This window comes from Hordeum vulgare, chromosome 1H (genome assembly GCF_904849725.1).
Source record: "Hordeum vulgare subsp. vulgare chromosome 1H, MorexV3_pseudomolecules_assembly, whole genome shotgun sequence".
Taxonomy (NCBI): domain Eukaryota; kingdom Viridiplantae; phylum Streptophyta; class Magnoliopsida; order Poales; family Poaceae; genus Hordeum; species Hordeum vulgare.
In genome coordinates this window covers 481,336,882-481,353,500 of record NC_058518.1, presented here as the reverse complement: position 1 = coordinate 481,353,500, position 16,619 = coordinate 481,336,882, and the positions used below count along the sequence as shown (strand labels likewise).

The 16,619-nt window shown below is 43.2% G+C and overlaps 1 protein-coding gene across 2 annotated transcripts; it reads left to right on the top strand.

Moving 5' to 3' along the window:
• The first annotated feature begins 986 nt into the window (after positions 1 to 986).
• Positions 987 to 14,250, top strand: LOC123447518 (coilin). Of its 2 annotated transcripts, none has more exons than XM_045124136.1 (13): positions 987 to 1,230; positions 1,429 to 1,493; positions 2,150 to 2,422; positions 3,195 to 3,374; positions 6,394 to 6,460; positions 7,126 to 7,194; positions 8,167 to 8,368; positions 9,652 to 9,686; positions 12,360 to 12,665; positions 12,774 to 12,845; positions 13,025 to 13,180; positions 13,265 to 13,475; positions 13,650 to 14,250. In XM_045124136.1, the coding sequence occupies exons 1-13, from the start codon at positions 1,024 to 1,026 to the stop codon at positions 13,955 to 13,957; spliced, it is 2,151 nt and encodes a 716-aa protein (XP_044980071.1). In that variant the 5' UTR covers positions 987 to 1,023; the 3' UTR covers positions 13,958 to 14,250. The 2 variants fall into 2 exon arrangements, with proteins under 2 accessions (XP_044980071.1, XP_044980064.1); XM_045124129.1 differs by having other exon boundaries at positions 988 to 1,230; positions 13,265 to 13,565.
• The last annotated feature ends 2,369 nt before the right edge of the window (positions 14,251 to 16,619 follow it).

Here is a 16,619-nt window from a genome sequence, read left to right as displayed (position 1 = left end):
TAAATGGGTAAGGACAATCTAGTGAATAGTTCTTTCAAATCCTAGACTTGTACTTATTTACTATTTTACGCTTTATATGGACCCTATATGATTTTAAAAGAGATTTTATAGTATTTGTATCCTAAAGAATCTTTTGTAGATCATATCAAATTTATACTAAATCAATTTCTACATCCCCATTTTCATGCCATTTGAACATAAGCTCAAATCTCATTTCATTTTTCCACTGACAAATCCAGTACACATCTGCGCTATCTCTCCTCAATCCTTAAGAACTTTCGTCACGAAAGACAGATACTACGAAATTCTTGAGTTTCAAAATCCTATATGATTTCATGACACATTTTTTGATATATACTATCAAGCATGTGTTTTTCTCTTCTCTAATTACCTATATAGTTTTCAAACTTCTGCAAAAGTCCCACCAATAGAACGTCTAAATAAAAGCGGACCTAAGAGCATTTAGAGCCGTAACTTGCAAATCCGACCCCTCAAACGTTCACGGACGCGCCCGGTCACTGACCGGACGTGTTCGTTTTAAGCCCCTACCTTTTCATCTGTGCAAGTGCATCTTTCATATTTTTCTTTTATGTCCAGTGATTGATGGAAAAGAAAAGAAAAAGAAAATAAATAAAGAAAGAAAGAGAAAAAAAGGCCTAGAATGAGATCGCGTCCTATGTGATGGATTGACGGGCGTGTCTGAGCGCGTCCACGAACGTTTATATTATCTTCATATTAAGATGAATATAAAAAATGCCGGTCTATTCAGACGTTTGAAATGAATATACGAGGAATTCGATTGGACTTTTTTTTATGACCGGTCACTATAGATGTTTGAAACGGGTTTAAAAGACCGATTGTATGCTCTGAAACACCGTGCAGGACGCCACGGTGCCACGAGGCAGGCAGGCAGGCATCCTACGGACCGAGCCAGGGTTTTACGGCCTCCACCGGTCTCTCCACCCAACGAACACATCAAACCCCCAAATCCCCCTCCCCCTCCCCCTCCCATCCCCACCGCCAATGGCGACGCCGCCGGAGCCATCGCCGTCGCCGGTCAGGCTTCGGCTCGTGTTCGACAAGACCCGCCTTCTCCGGCGGGCGCAGAGGGACCTCCGGCGCTGCTGGGTCCTCCTCCGGCCCGAGCTAGCCACCGTCGCCGACCTCTCCGCCCACGTCGCCACCCGCTTCCGCCTTCACCGCTCCTGCCCCGGCGGCGTCGTATTGACGGTGGGTCCCTCCCCCCCCCCCCCCTCTCCTCTACCTTTCTACATTTGTGTGGCACACGGGGCTTTCAATCGGAGACTCCCCATACACGAATGCCCGAGGGTTTCTGGGCAGTTCTTAGATCCTTGTGGATTTCCCCCATCTATTTTTGTCGATCCTTAGATTCTGTACTAGGAATTAATGGGTTGCCTCTCCGTACAGATGGATGGATTTGCCTTGCCACCTTTCGAGTCGACTTGTATCTTCAGGGACAAGGATATCATAAGGTATTTGGTGGAGAACTGATATTTTTTTCCGGTTTAATTCAGTGTGGCATCGTGGTGCGCATGAACGTGCTGATGTCACATTGTGGCGTTTGGATCTCTGGGTTCCCTTTTTGGTGGAATCGATGGGTTGTGTGCTTGTGGCTATGCAGAGCACCCATGTCAGATTCACGGGCGCGCATGCTATGATTCGTTCTAGTGTGTACCTGCCATTTTCTTCTGGAAAAAGTATACCCCGACCGATCATCATCCCGAGTCAAATCTCATAAGCCCATGATTGAGTGGGCTGTGAACATATGAGACATATGCATGTCAGTTCTCCCCATATAGCTGTTGTTTCAGATGTTCGGCATGATTGTATAAGTAAATTATGTTTCCTTTGAAAAGCTAGAGTTTCACATGAATGATGGCATTGCATAGGAACACTCTCCTGTGTTTTTGGATGTAGTATCTCGGTCTTCCACTGGCATGTTGAGTTGTATATACTTATGTGGGCATGATCAGGAAATTTATGGTGAACAATTTCCGTGTACCTTTACCTGGCTAGAAAAAAAACTTTTCCATTTAGTATTCCCGTTTCAGTACAACCATGTGCGTAACTTTATGTGGAAATGATGTTATTTACAACAATGCTACCCTCCCATCTCCTTGGATTGCAGGGTTAAACAGAAAACATGCAATAGAATGGTACACCATGACGATGTACATTGTATTGAAGATCCCGAGAAAGTAGAAATGCGTCCGCTTCCAACTGATGATAAAATCCTTGCAATTGAGTATCAAATTGACGGTGGTAAGCACCAAGAAGAAGAGGTGCATTGTGATCATCAGCCTGAAGAAAATGTAACATCCAACCACAATCTAGAAAATGGGCATACAAGTTCGAAGAGGAAACGGAAAGATGAAGATGCAAGAATACCTGAGAGCTCAAGGTATCCTCTTTGTTTGTTATTATGCTTTTTTCTTTCCGTTTGGCAACTAAGGATTATCACCCAATCTGTACTTCATAACGGAAAATGGCTATCTAAACGCACCCCTCCCCCCATTTAGATCACATCTGGTTTCTAGTTCCATTCAGTGTTCAAGAAAGTATTTTTAAGCGACGCTTAAGCGCTGAGCGATGGCAAAGCGGTTCGCTTTTGCCCTAAGCGGTAGATTAAGCGTTTTTTTTAAGTTTGGCCAGAATTTGACTGTTTTTGAACTACTTATGCTTGTCTGCTTGTGCAATAATGGCAATATCCCATTTATCTTATTATTAGGCTCTGTTTGGGAACTATTTCCTTCATATGCTGGCAAAATTATGGCCACATGATCTCTATTAGGCTATGAATTTTTGAACTGAACTGCATTTTAGGTGTTATTTTGCTTGCCCTGTGAATTTAATGTGTACTTTCTATGGTGTGAACTGTATTTTAGATGTCTATTCAATTACACATGTGCCATGTTTCCTATTTTCCTGTGTATATTATTCAAAATCTATCAAATTCTAGCCAATTTCAAAAAACGCTTAAGTGCGGTTAAGCTGTGCTTAAGCGTCCATTGCTCTAAGCTGTGGCCTTCCGCTTCGCTTACGCTTTCCGCTTTTTTGAACATTGGTTCCATTAACAATGGGCTACCTTTTCCACCTGAGTATATGTTTGCTTCTCCTATCTGTGTTGCGTTCAGTTCTGTTCAAGTGATTCTGCTACCTATCTGGTGATGCAGGAGAAAGAAACTGAAGAAGGTAAAAGACATCGGGTGCAGCAAGGTAGATAACATCTGCCAAGATCAGGGGTGTCATGGTTCCAAAGAGTCGAAGCCGTCCATTATTGGTATTGAAGAAAAGAAGGCTGCGATTCAAACTGAATGTACTGTTGACTTGGATGGAAAGCAAAAAACTGCCAGGTACTATATCAAGTTTCTTCTTTCCACCCTATCTGATAAACAAGTTCTCCAAGGATCATAAACAACAAAGTACCAATCCAAGCAATAAAATCACGACCAGTAAATGGTGGTAAGTCGGTATAAATTACATGATTATAGCATATCGGGTATACCACCCCAAGATACTTTGGATCTGACTCTTAAGAGACTAACAGCTCTGCAGATTCACATACTCCGTCCTTCTGATTTGTAAGTCACTCCAAAATCCCAGGAACCAAGGAGGATCTAATTAAGTACTCCCTCCGTCCTGAATTACTTCTTGGATTTGTCTATATACGGATGTATCTATACACGCTTAGTGTTAGATACATCCATATCTAGAAAAATCTAAGACAAGTAATTTAGGACGGAGGTAATAGTAGATAACATATTAATGCTACATGCATGGTCACCTCCTTCATGCATTGGTTGATACCGCATTGAGGAACAAAATTTGACATAATTTAATGTAGCCTTAGCTAATGTTTACCAATTCCCAAAGCAATGAGCCTTACAAACTGTAGAACCGAAATTTTTGAGATGAGACTAACAAACAAGAAGAAAGGGATCAGACAATTTGACTATAGACTTATTGTCATTATGGTTTTAGTGAACATGCCAACTTCAGCAATATGTTGTGTTCTTATAACAGATGCAATATTAACAACACTATTGCCACTTTAAGAAACATATTAAGTTATCGGAATACTACTGTCACATTGGACACAAAAAATTGCATGTGCCTTTTTATGTTTCTATTTACTATCTGAACATAACACTATTTGAACAGTTTGAGTTTACATTTCATGAGTAGAAATATTGCTATGATATTGTAATTATTTTGAGCTTTTGCAGTATGAAATAGTACTGTAACGCAATAGATGGTTCAAAAATGTCTTTCCTTGCAAGGATAACTTCCATGTGCTTCAGATTATTAGCTACGAAGAAAACGATCAGCTAAGGAAGATCAGAAAAATAAGTATAATTATTAAGTATAAGATGTCCAAAATATAGTTATTCTGGAATAATGCTTCTTCACAATCATTAACTATATTTCATCTTTTGGCTTTTTTATAGTCTTCATGGTGAGTTTGTCTATGGTGTTTCAAGTAAGAATGTACTAATAATTAATAAGAAGCAGATAAATTAGAGATATCGAAAGCATTTCTCAAGAAAAATGAAGGACATTATTTCTATGCTGCAAATCTATATTTTTACATACATCAATGGTAAAAATGCAAAAAATGTTGCTGCATTTGCCATTTGGTGACACAAGAAGGAACACAGTAAAATACATAGTAGCCGATGAGGGACAGTAAAGAAAGTCTCAAGTCAAATCCATTTTGGTTTCTTCTACATACTTGTATTCCATTCTAGATAACTTGGTCCTTAAGTCATGTGTTGTTGTATTTGTTTTCTTAACTTTTGAGTAATATTTTCTACAATATTTTAGCTATGAGTAGAAATTGAGATGTGAAGGCTTCACAACACCTGTAAATAGAGGTCATTGCCTCTAGTTTGTAACCTAGACTATGTGCGCACTACTCTTAATAGAACTTGGTTATCCTTACTCTTCGACTAAATCTTGTGCTCTAGAAGTTTTGGATTGAACTCTTGCTGCCATATCGGCCTATCTTCGCCTCTATAGCTATATCTAGTGCTGCACGTTAGAGTAGTTCCTTCAACACTTGTGCTGTACTCTTTTTAGCAGCAAGGTGGAGTTAGCTCCTCCATAACCTTGTACTACTTCAGCAGCTTGGTAAACAAGACGCCGAAAACCTGTTGAAATTATATATGAAATGTTGAATTACGTCTCTTAGTAATATTTTTCGCATGCAATAGAAATGACCTGCAAGTTATATTAAATCAATCAGTAAATGTCCAAACGGTATAGAGTATAGGTTAGTGTTTCAGTGTAGCTTTTCTTTTGTGTATTAAAACAGTACAGACTTTTTCAGTTGTCCCTTATGTGCATGTCATCTAGAGATATTAATCACATGTCATTATATTTGCATAAACTGCGAGAACCCTTTTGAACATGACATTTTCTAATGATTCAACATTTATCTCTGTTATTTTGAAGACTGTTTTTGCCTTTTTGTAATGGCAGTTATCTTTTTTTTTTCCTAGTTATATATGTACAACAGAATGTGAGCATTAATACCAAGTACATCCTAGTTCATTTTTAATAGTTGGGGTGTACATCATTGTTTTTGAGGCGGTAAGGCAAGGCGCTGGGGGGGGGGGGGGGAGGGCTCACTGCCTAAGCGCTAAGGCATAAGGCAAGGCGACGCCTTAGAGAGTTTTAAGAAGTAGAATATAGCAGAATTTGGTAGGCAACTAGGCATACATACCTTGCAATTGCTGCTGTTTGTAGAACCCATATAGCATCCATGCTGCTTGCTTGCTGTCCTGGAGAGGAGGGAGAAGCTGCAGGAGAGGAGGGGGAGGAGGAACTGCCGGAGAGGAGGGGGGAAGCTGCCGGAGAGGAGGGGGAGAAGCTGCTGTAGAGGTGGGGGAGAAGCTCAGATCCAGCCTGAGGTAGGGGTGGGGGGAAACTGAAACTGGTTACAACTCTCTCTCTTCCCTGCTAGTAACTATTGGCGCCAAAACAGACTTTCTCGCCCTTTCTTCCCTCCCAGATCTCTGTTTCCGCCTGAACCTCCCAGCCCTGTCTAAGGCGTCTTCATTTGCCTAAGACAGGCAGAGTGGCACCTAGACGGCCGCCTTGGACGCCTTAGACACACAGGTAAGGCAAGGCCGACGCCTTGGCTCCTTGGGGCGCCCTGATGCCTAGGCGATGCCTTAGGGACGCCTTAAAAATGCTGTACATATATTAACAGTAATTCTGGTAAAGAAATAGGTATTACCATGATACACTAATAAGACTTATGGACTCCCTTGCAGTCTTTTCATATTGTTCACACTGGAGTATCTTAGAATTAGTGTCATTCTTTGTTCTGTTAGATCTTTGCGAAAAATTAATGTGGATCATTTTCAGGTGCAATCAGACTGAGTTGAGTTGTGAAACTGAGATGGCCGGGCAGACAACTCAAATTCCTAAAACGGTTTGTGTAATCTGCACTTCTGCTTTTAGAGAAATCCAGTGGTTGACTCTATGTCTGTTAGTTTGTTTGGGTCAGTTGCTGTAAATACTTTCCTCATCAACTTTGATGTTTCTTATAGTTGTTGGTAAACATTATCATGCATCTATAGTATCTTATGAGACCTAAAGTTCTCAAAGCTGTTCTAAAGATACCACAATGCTTTCACTTAACAATTCTGTAAGTATCATTGTTCGTAAATCATAATATTATGGCCAGATTTTTAGTGCCAAAATAATAAGAATCTTATGACCAGGTTTGGCATTGCATTGCCAAATGTAGTAATAGAAAGTTCCCGTTCTTGGCTAAAACAGACCTCATTCCAATATATTCTACTGCATTTTTCAGTTATAAAATAAATATGTACAGCAGATGCTACTTGTAAGATAAGATATTTAAATTGCCTAGAGATTTAGATGGAGTTGTATTTCCTTCTCTTAATTTGATTTAATCTTTCGGCTTTGATAAGACCATAGATAGGACCGAATCATGCTCCTTTAGCTCCTCTTTTATATGCTAATAACGGGCATACCAAAATTTTGAAACAGAAGCTATGATGTAACAGTTTTTCTGCTTCTGCATTTTGGTTAATTAGCACATGCGTTTTTGTCTTTGTTTTGTCCTGTCAGAGTCGAAGTGCTCGTCGTAAGAAAATCAAAAGGCAACTTAGGAAGCAAGAGAAAGAAAAGCTGAAAGAGGTATTTTGTTAACGATTTTTGTGTTCTCTTTTGGCTTCACATGTTATCTTTTATATCCTTACTAGGGCATGTTGGGTAGGAATTCTGATAACACTGCAGTTTTGTGAACCACTGCCACTGACAAGCTTTGTTGAGTCAGTGGCAGCCGAAGAGATAGGATGTTTAGATAAACTCACTAGCCACATCCAAATGTGGACCTTTTCAAATCAAGCCATGCGCTTTCCTTAAATTGCACCTTTTCCCAAGCCTCTCAAGAAGACTGTCGATGGGTTGATATTAGAGTCTAACAAGAGTCTGAAACTGTAGATTGGTAAGGTGTTCGTTATCTATGAATCCGTAGTAGGATTCATTATTGATATTACAGTTTTTCTACTTTACAAGCATTCTGTAACTCATGTTACGTCCGAATGCTTCATTCATCCTCTGAACCCCCGATCTCCGGTGATGGCTTCTCTCCCCTCTCATCCCCACTTTATCATCCAGATACCAGTCTCTCCCGGACACAGTTTGCTCGCCCATCCAGCTCCTCTCTTCCGTGCAAGGTCCACCTTCTCCCTGTGGCGCTGCTCTTCGAGATCATCCTCTCTCACCTGTCCTGACCCTAAATCGCGCCATGCAGCTGAGCCACGGAGACCGCACCCACGAGGGCGGCTGGTGGCAGCCGAGAGGAAGGCAACAAGAGGAATCGTGGCAGTCATGGCGGCGGTGAAATGGGCCTCAGTGGGGCAGACTCCTGGTGCTGCAGCAGAGGCGGTAGGAGGAATAGTGTTGGTTGTTGGTTGCAAAACAACTGGGTCTGTTCTGAACTTGCACGTGGGGCTGAAAGAGAACCTTCATGTATTTCAATTGGTACCCTACTCCAGCGGCTCTAGATCTCTCATGAGTCGTACCTGATATGGTCTGGTATCTATAGTACGCACAAAGCATAAATGGTGTTAGCCAAACTTATTAATCCGTAATGTATATTTGTAGAATGTGGACTGCCAGAAATCACCCACGGCCGCTGACTGTCCATCCTCAAGCAATCACGATGATCTTCCTTGCCCGTCAAGCAATGAGAATGGCCCTCACTTGCCATTTTCAAGACATGAAGCAGAGGAGGAAGAATCTGATACATCAGAAGATATTGTTCCAGTTGTGGTTCGTCCTGGTCACATTCGCTTTGAGCCAGCAGGTATTCCTGAACCCTTCAAGAGCTAATCGCCGCCAATACGACTTTCTGCATTGCAACAGTTGATTTATTGATTGGTACTTCACTGATAGTGTATCTGTTTACCATCCTCATTGGTAAAGAAAGCTTGTACGAATTGTAGTGCCCCTGACTACACTGTGCATGTGAGCTTGTACACATTTCATCATGCATGTCCAAGCATGGACACATTCTATGCTCTGTATGGTCAACTGGAAAATGTTGTTTGACATCTTGATAGTAGTTTGCTATTATTCGATTTTTTATTATAGTTTATTTGTGTATGAGTTGCTTGCCTGCTTGTGTCCTGCCTCTTGACTCTTGAGTTATACTGGGAAGCTCAAAATTTGGTGAAATTATTTACGAAATTACTTCCATAGTTTTTATGCTAGAGTTATTGTAGTCATTCAGTGCAATTTGACATTCATAAAAGAGACAAACAATTTATGTTTTTTTATTTATGAAAATGCTTATAATTTGCATCGTGGACCAATTAGTCTGCTTATTTATACCTGAAAGGGGTGGATCCTCAAGGCAGATCATTGTGCTAAGTTGGAAATATAAAACAGTGCTGCTCCCAAGCCTATGAATTTTGTTCCTGAATTGATCTTCTGAGAGAATATCCAAGGAGGATAGTCTTACCATTGCAAAGTGGCACTGCTGGTAGATGGTGTTGTTCACTGTGTCCACAGTCACTATTAGTTGGAAATATTAATATAGTTGGTTTGCTTCTTGGTTACTTAGTCGGGTTTATTTGTTTTTATAGATTATGTGTATTAGAGATAAGTTCACCTGGCATTGGAGATCATGTCTTATTAGGTCATGGCAAGCTGTCCCTATGCAGGGATGACATTGCATCTTTGCTTTTCAGGCAAGAACAATTAATTAGTTTTCTCTCTCAACATCTCTGTATCTCAGATTATATCCAACCTTCTCCTCTGAAATCCTTTATCCCCTTCAAGCAATGTCTTCTGCTCTCTACTACACAGTAGGTACCCTGATGTGAACCAAGATTTGTATCATAGTGGGAGCTTGCTAACTTGATGAAAGTCAGTTGTCTAAGTGGCTATGGAGCTATATATATTCTGTGTGAATCAAGTATATTGCAGTTCCAGTTTCCCTTCATGACTTGTATAATTTATATTTTTAATTTTCTAACAGTTTTGTAGGAATCGTCATTCTTGTGTTATAGGCATCATTGTACAAACTTGAATCCCTACATGAATAATCATTTATTTTGTCTAATACAGAATTCTTTGTGTTTCTAGGTGAACCAAATACGTCATCAGCGAAGGAAACACAGGTTTACTTGCTTCTCTAGTTCTCTTTGTCCTTTCTATTGTTCATCTTGGAATTGTCTATAATGTTCAATCTTTCTGCAATGACTAAAATTTGGGGCCCATCTATGTAGTTACTGAAACTTGTTGCTTATGTTCAGTTTGATGTGTCCTTCTGCTCAAATATGTATCAACAGACAATAAATGCAAAGATCTAAATGTTTACTTGTGGATTAACTTCTCATTTTGTGCTACATGCTATATTTTTATTTCATTAGCTTTAGACTCAAAATCACTATCTAGCTTATTACACTAATTAGTATTCCAGATAGTCTATTCCTTTATAAGAAATTTAGATGTCATCTCGATGGGGTACAACATTCTAGAAGAAACTGCCTACTCTGTCACAACTTTGTGGGAACAACAGATAATACATTTATTTCTTTTGCCTAAAAAGCTACAGCTAGGAGGAGTTTGAGGTCGACAAGCAGCGAAATGGAGTGAACTTTCCTTTTCCATATCTTCCAATGTGAACTGACTTTTATTCTGAAATGTTAATAGTTTGCACAATATCACCCCTTCCCCATATGTTTTTAACAGATCTTTTTAAAGCCTTTACATGTGGTTCCCCCTGTTAGGAAGTATTAGTATTAGTCTAGGAGTCCTTATTAGTCTATGTTTACTTTCCTTGCACCTCAAGTCATGTGTAATATATATATGCCCCTTAGGCCTTCAATAAAGATAAGTTGCTTTCCTAACATGGTATTAGAGCTTAGGTTATTTTTTTCGGGCACCGTAACTCGCCCTCCCGATCCAATCTCGCGCGTCGCCGCTGCTTTTCTTGCGTGGTCGGATCTGGCTGCTCTCCCGTCGCAGTCCTCCCCGTCGTGCTCCCTCACCCAGGCCGCGTCGGCTCCTCCCTGCCTCGCCGTCTCGCGCTGCCTCGCCTCCCGTCGCTGGTCCAGGACCCGCCGCCGCAGGTCGCGCCGGTCTCCTGCCTCGGATCCAGCCGCCGCCGCCCCCTCATCAGATCCGGTCGCGCCGCCTCACGCCTTGGATCTTGTCGCCGCCCCAGTCCGCCTAGATCGAGGCGGCCCCAGACGTGGACGCAGATCCGGTGCTGCTCCAGATCGAGGCGGCCCCTCATCAGGTCCGGTGCTGCTCCAGATCGAGCGACACCGAGCCATCTTGTCAGCCTCCTTGCTCTCCGCTCAGGCCAGCGCTCGGCTGTGCATGAAAGCTGCTGCTCCAGCCGAACAAGATTGATCTGGATGGACACGGGTAATGCCCGTGGCTGCTTCTCGTCGTTCCACCAAAGCGCTGCTGCCTTACGCCTGTGCTGCCTTCTTCCAGCATGTTTTTCTGCTGCTGCCTCTGCCCAGTGCTTGCGTTCTGCAGCTACAACGCATGGTTGTATGCTGCTACTAGCTGCTTCCTGTTGCTACGTGATGCTGCTTGCTGCTGCTATGTGATGCTCCTGTCACTTGCCGTTCTATAGTCTACTATGTGCTTTCTAGTTTTTCTTTTTTTGTTTTCCGCTGCGTCCACCAAATCCGTTGATATTATGTGTTTCTCATGCCATGCGAGTCCACCATACCATTGTCCGTCAGCCTTTCTCCGGTCCTGATCCTTTCTATACAACTTTTGTGGTCTATTTGCCCTTGTTGTTTTCTATAGGATTTTCTAGACTTCTTTTGCATTGTCGATCTACGTCCATCGTGCCTTATCCGCCGAGCTTCTTTCGCCGACGGTTGTCGTGGACTATGAATTTCTGCACAATGCTTTATTTTCTTGATGTGCCATCTTCTTTTGACAACCCATCTTCTCTTGATACTTATGTTGTATCTTCAAGTGATGCGGTGTCTTCCTCTGATGTGGCATCTCTTCGGTGTCTTCCTCTGATGTGACATCTTCTTTTGACAACCCATCTTCTCTTGATACTTATCTTGTATCTTCAAGTGATGCGGTGTCTACCTCTGATGTGCCATCTCTTCGTTATCTCCTTCGGCGACTCGACAAGTTTTGAAGACTCTTCATGCTACAAGGACACTCTCAAGACGTGGATTTGGATTATCATTTTTTTTAGTATTACACTTCTTCAAATGCAATGCTATTGCATACGCTTTGCATTTGAGGGGGGGGGGGGGGGGGTTAGGAAGTATTAGTATTAGTCTAGGAGTCCTTATTAGTCTATGTTTACTTTCCTTGCACCTCAAGTCATGTGTAATATATATATGCCCCTTGGGCCTTCAATAAAGATAAGTTGCTTTCCTAACACCCCCTAGGGTGTTAATGATAGGTCCGTTTCTACTTTCCATCTTACTCCCTCCATTCCTAAATATAAGACCTTTTAGAGATTGTACTATAAACTACATACAGATGTACATAGACACATTTTAGAGTATAGATTCACTCATTTTGCTCCGTATGTAGTCTTCTAGTGAAATCCCTAAAAGGTCTTATATTTTGGAACGGAGGGAGTATATTTTAGCCCAAGTTTCATGTGGTGTCCAGCGCATGTACACAAAGAGATATATAATGCAGATTGGTAAAATCTAAGAAGTTAGATGTAGATTTGAATTATGCATTATCAAGATGACCATTTTACGTACATGAAAATATGATGTTTTTGTTTTGTTTAAGTTAAGTAAAATCAGCATCGACTTCCCTTCCCATTGATGTTGTGCTTGTGGTTGCAGGCAAATGTCACGTGGGGTGGAACCATGAGCAAGAAGAAGGGACAGAAGTGGGGAATGAACAACTCAAACAAGAAAAGTGCTAATGTCGAGAATCTTGGGAAAATAGTTGGAAGTAATACTGAAGTTAACCACCTTATGGTAGATAGGAGGGATGAGGAAAATGTTTTTTCTGGGGTCACTAATCAAAAGGTCAATGAGATCAATCATGATCTGTTAGCAATGGAAAAATCTGTTGCTGAGGAAGGAAAGCCTACCAGTGGATCTTTGGACTTCGATACTATGTACCCCCTAACACGACTTCCAATGGTATTGGTTTCCATTAGTAGCTTTGCAGAAGTTGCTTATTCTTAAGCTGTATTTTATTTGTCTAGTTTAATTCTCTTTGTGAGCTTAACCTTTTTTTTTCTGCTACAGGAGGGAGATTTGATTGCTTATCGATTGGTTACGCTGTCTTCCTCCTGGTGTCCGGAGATTTCTTCGTATCGGGTATGACACAATTTCCAATAGCAATTTCAATTTCTTATGGAAACACTTCTTGCGTGGGTCATTTGTTGCTTCAAACATGCGAGGGCAAACATGAAAGCAAAACGCATCTTAAATGTTCGAGCCATCGGCTGTTCTTAAATTTGGGCACCTATGTTTCATCATTGTACATACTGTTTCAGGTTGGTAAAGTTCTTTTGTATGATCTGATATCATCGCGCATCATCCTGTTACCTGTTCCGGAGCATCCAATCATCACAGAGGAAATGACATGTGAGGACGAATCAGATACTATGATGGTGGATACGTCACCCTACAAGGAAGATGGCTCCTTGGAGGTAATCCTCACTCGTGTTCAATATCCAATCTAACCATGTATGCAAACATGGCAAACAAACATCACCCTTCAATGTCAACTGCAGATCGAGTACTCCTCCCTTCTTGATGTAAGACTAGTGAAGGGCAGTGAGCCAGTATCCGCAGACCTTAGTGCTCACACTAGAGAAACAGGGAAGGAAGGCAAACCACCACCGGTCGGAGAACCAGTTACCTTGGACGAAAACAAGGGCAAAGTTCACAGCCAGAATGGAACCTCGGTGCCAGCTAGCGGTAAAGATCCAGAAGCGCCACCAGGTATGTTTATAGATGAAAACAAGGGCAAAGTTCACAGCCAGAATGGAACCTCGGTGCCAGATAGCGGTAAAGATCCAGAAGCGCCACCAGGTATAGACCTACTTAACCTGTAAGCATTTATCTTCCTGTACGTAATAACAGGTCTAATGCAGAAACAACCGTTTTTTTGCGCAGAAGAAAAGGTGCACAATGATAAAGCCTGGGAGGCAAGCAGCGAGGTCCCAAACGGCAAGCCTGATGATGAAGCAGAAGGGAACAATGGGTGGGGAGCTTGGAAACAGAATGCTAGCACGTCGGCATGGTCATATAGAGCACAGAGAAGCAGCGCCCTTGGCCCGACGCTCGCGCTTCTGAGAGGCAAAAATGGCAGGGGAGGCGGTGGCAGGGGCGGTGGTGGCAGGGGAGGCGGTGGCAGGGGCGGCGGTGGCTGGGGAGGCGGTGGCAGGGGAGGTAAACCCACCAACTGGAAGTATGGCAAGTGATGCATGTGTTGGCACGGCGTGTTCGGGCGTCGCCGAGTCATTTTGTATGCCATGCCTGGCCGAACGAAGATGGTGTCTGTTAGCAACTGTCAAACCATTCGGGGGGAAGGCAAGATAATGTCTGTTTAACTGTCGGTTCGGAATTTAAGTAAATGCAAATTATCATCCTGTGTGTTGAGGGAAAAAAGTAATTATACACGGGGTGCAAAAACAACCATGTAACGGAAACAATCAAACACATCATGATATGGCCGTATTTCTACAAAAAACCTGAGTTCTGGTTTTATAGCACAGTGAAACAAACATCCTAAATCATAAAGAACTCACGCTAGATAATTTGTGATTTCGAGCAAGAATTGCGACGAGCGTTTGCTTGCTAACACACATAGTGAATGAATCGTTCATCTTTCATTTCACAAATTATCTCTCATTCGACAATAATCCCCATTGACCTCGATCACCATCCTTGATGATGGTGCATCACCATACCATTATGTTTCTGAGCTATCTCGCTCATCTTTCATTTCACAAATTATCTCTCATTCGACAATAATCCTCATTGACCTCGATCACCATCCTTGATGATGGTGCATCACCATACCATTATGTTTCTGAGCTATCTACGTCGACGGGGAAGCGCGGCGAGCTCTCTCCCATCTACTCCACATCACGGATGTTTGAACTCTTCCCTCTGTTCGGCATGTTTCCATCCATGGCACACCCGTGTTGCATGGGCTGCTACGACTTGGTTTAGGCGGTGCTTGGTGGTCGATGTGTCGCACAAGCGGTGGTGCGGGGGAGGTTGTTGCCCCCTTTGTAGGGCGTCTTTGGCGATAAGGTGTGGCCGAACTGGTCCCCCTCATTGGTGGGCGGGTGTTGCCTCCCGTTGAATTTGGTCGGGAGGCTTTAGGGGTGGTGGTGTGTGGGAAGGTTATGGGAGAGATGGGTGGTCTGGACACCTGTCGCCGTGTGTAGGGGGGCGCCGGTTGGGAGCATGATCCGCTCCTTTTCCTCCCCTTTTTCCTGACCTGTTGCTTCATGGTTCTGGATCGGGCGATGATAGGGGCAGGCCGACTGCTGGCGGCTCCGCCGGTGGTAGGGGTCTACTGGTCGGTGCAAAGTCCATTCCTTGGTTGGTCTCTAGGGTGTGTCTGGTTCCTGGGAAGCTTCCCCGATGGTGGGAGCAGCGGTGCTCGTGGCTCAGGCGATGGTAGCTGCCATGGCCGCACATGTGGTGTGGTGGCTGGTGTTCAACTATCTACGACGGTGGTGCGACAAGTGTCCTTGTGACTAACATTACCCTGATTTAGAGGCACGATGTTGTGGGTGTGAAAACCTCGTCTTGTGGGCTTCGCTCCCTTCTTGAAGGCACCATTACGATGTCCCTTTGTTCTTCATTATGTTCCAGGTGAAAACCTAGGACAATGGTGACGCTCCGGTGTTTGTTCTTCCTAAAGGTGTCGCTTTGGAGTTCATGGTTAATCGTTGTCCAAGTTCATCTCTTCGCGGTGGCTCGTTCATGGTCAAGAACTTCGACTCTAACTGTGCTGAATCTTTTCACTTGTCGTTTGCTTTGAGTTGTATATGGTGTGGTGTTGATGTTCATCAACTTTTTTGTATTTTGCCTGTTTGTGTGTTATCATGGGTGTGCATGCGGTTTATCGTATGGTGGTTGTTTCTTTATATTCACTCCTTCCGGAATTACTTTATCACAAAAATGTATAAAAATAAATGTATCTAAAACTAAGATATGTCTATATATATTCTTTTTTTCTAACAACTAATTTCCGACGAGGGAATATATAATAAATAGAAGCGAAAGCCGTTTTAGCTAGGTACAATGCATCATTTGGGTGGAGCAGGGACTGGTTTGGAGTCACTATATAAAACAAACTTGTTAACATATGTCAGTGAGGGAGAAGAGCCCGTGTCGTTGTGCTCAAACTTGACTTGGCCAAAGCCTTTGATTCTATCAACTAGGAGAGCCTTCGTATGATCATGGATGCCCGTGGGTTCCCTGCCCTCTGGTGTGACTGGATTGATGCTATTCTTCATTCTTCGCGCTCAGCACTTCTTCTTAATGGAGTGCAGGGGAAGTGGCTCAAGGTAAAATGCGGGTCTGCGTCCAGGAGACCCGATCTCCCCCTATCTGTTCCTGATTGTTGCTAATGTGTTGCAGCAACTGATTCGACAAGATGACGTGTTGAGACATCCGCTGCTCCCGGATGCCCCTGCAGTTGTGCTCCAATACTAGCACCGATGACACTCTGATCATCCTGCACGCTTGTGAGGAGGGGGCTGTTCGTCTTCGTCTAATTCTGGATCAATTTGCGGAGGCGACGGGGCCTCGGATTAACTTCACCAAAAGCACGCTGGCGCCGGTCCATGTCGTGCCGGCGGTCCATGAGCTAGTTGTTCGCGCACTAGGATGTGCTGTTGGATCCTTCCCCCAGCCCTACCTCGGCTTGCCCTTGTCTTGGGAGAAGTTGAGGTTCTCCCAATATGGTTGCTAAGTTGGACAAAGTATATGGTTGGTTGGGCGTCACGTCTCCTCTCGCCTGCGGGCGCCTTGTGCCGATAAATGCCGCTCTGGACGCCTTACCCACGTATGCCATGGCGGCTCTGCTTCTTCCGCCGGCTCTGACGCGCCTATGGAATGTGG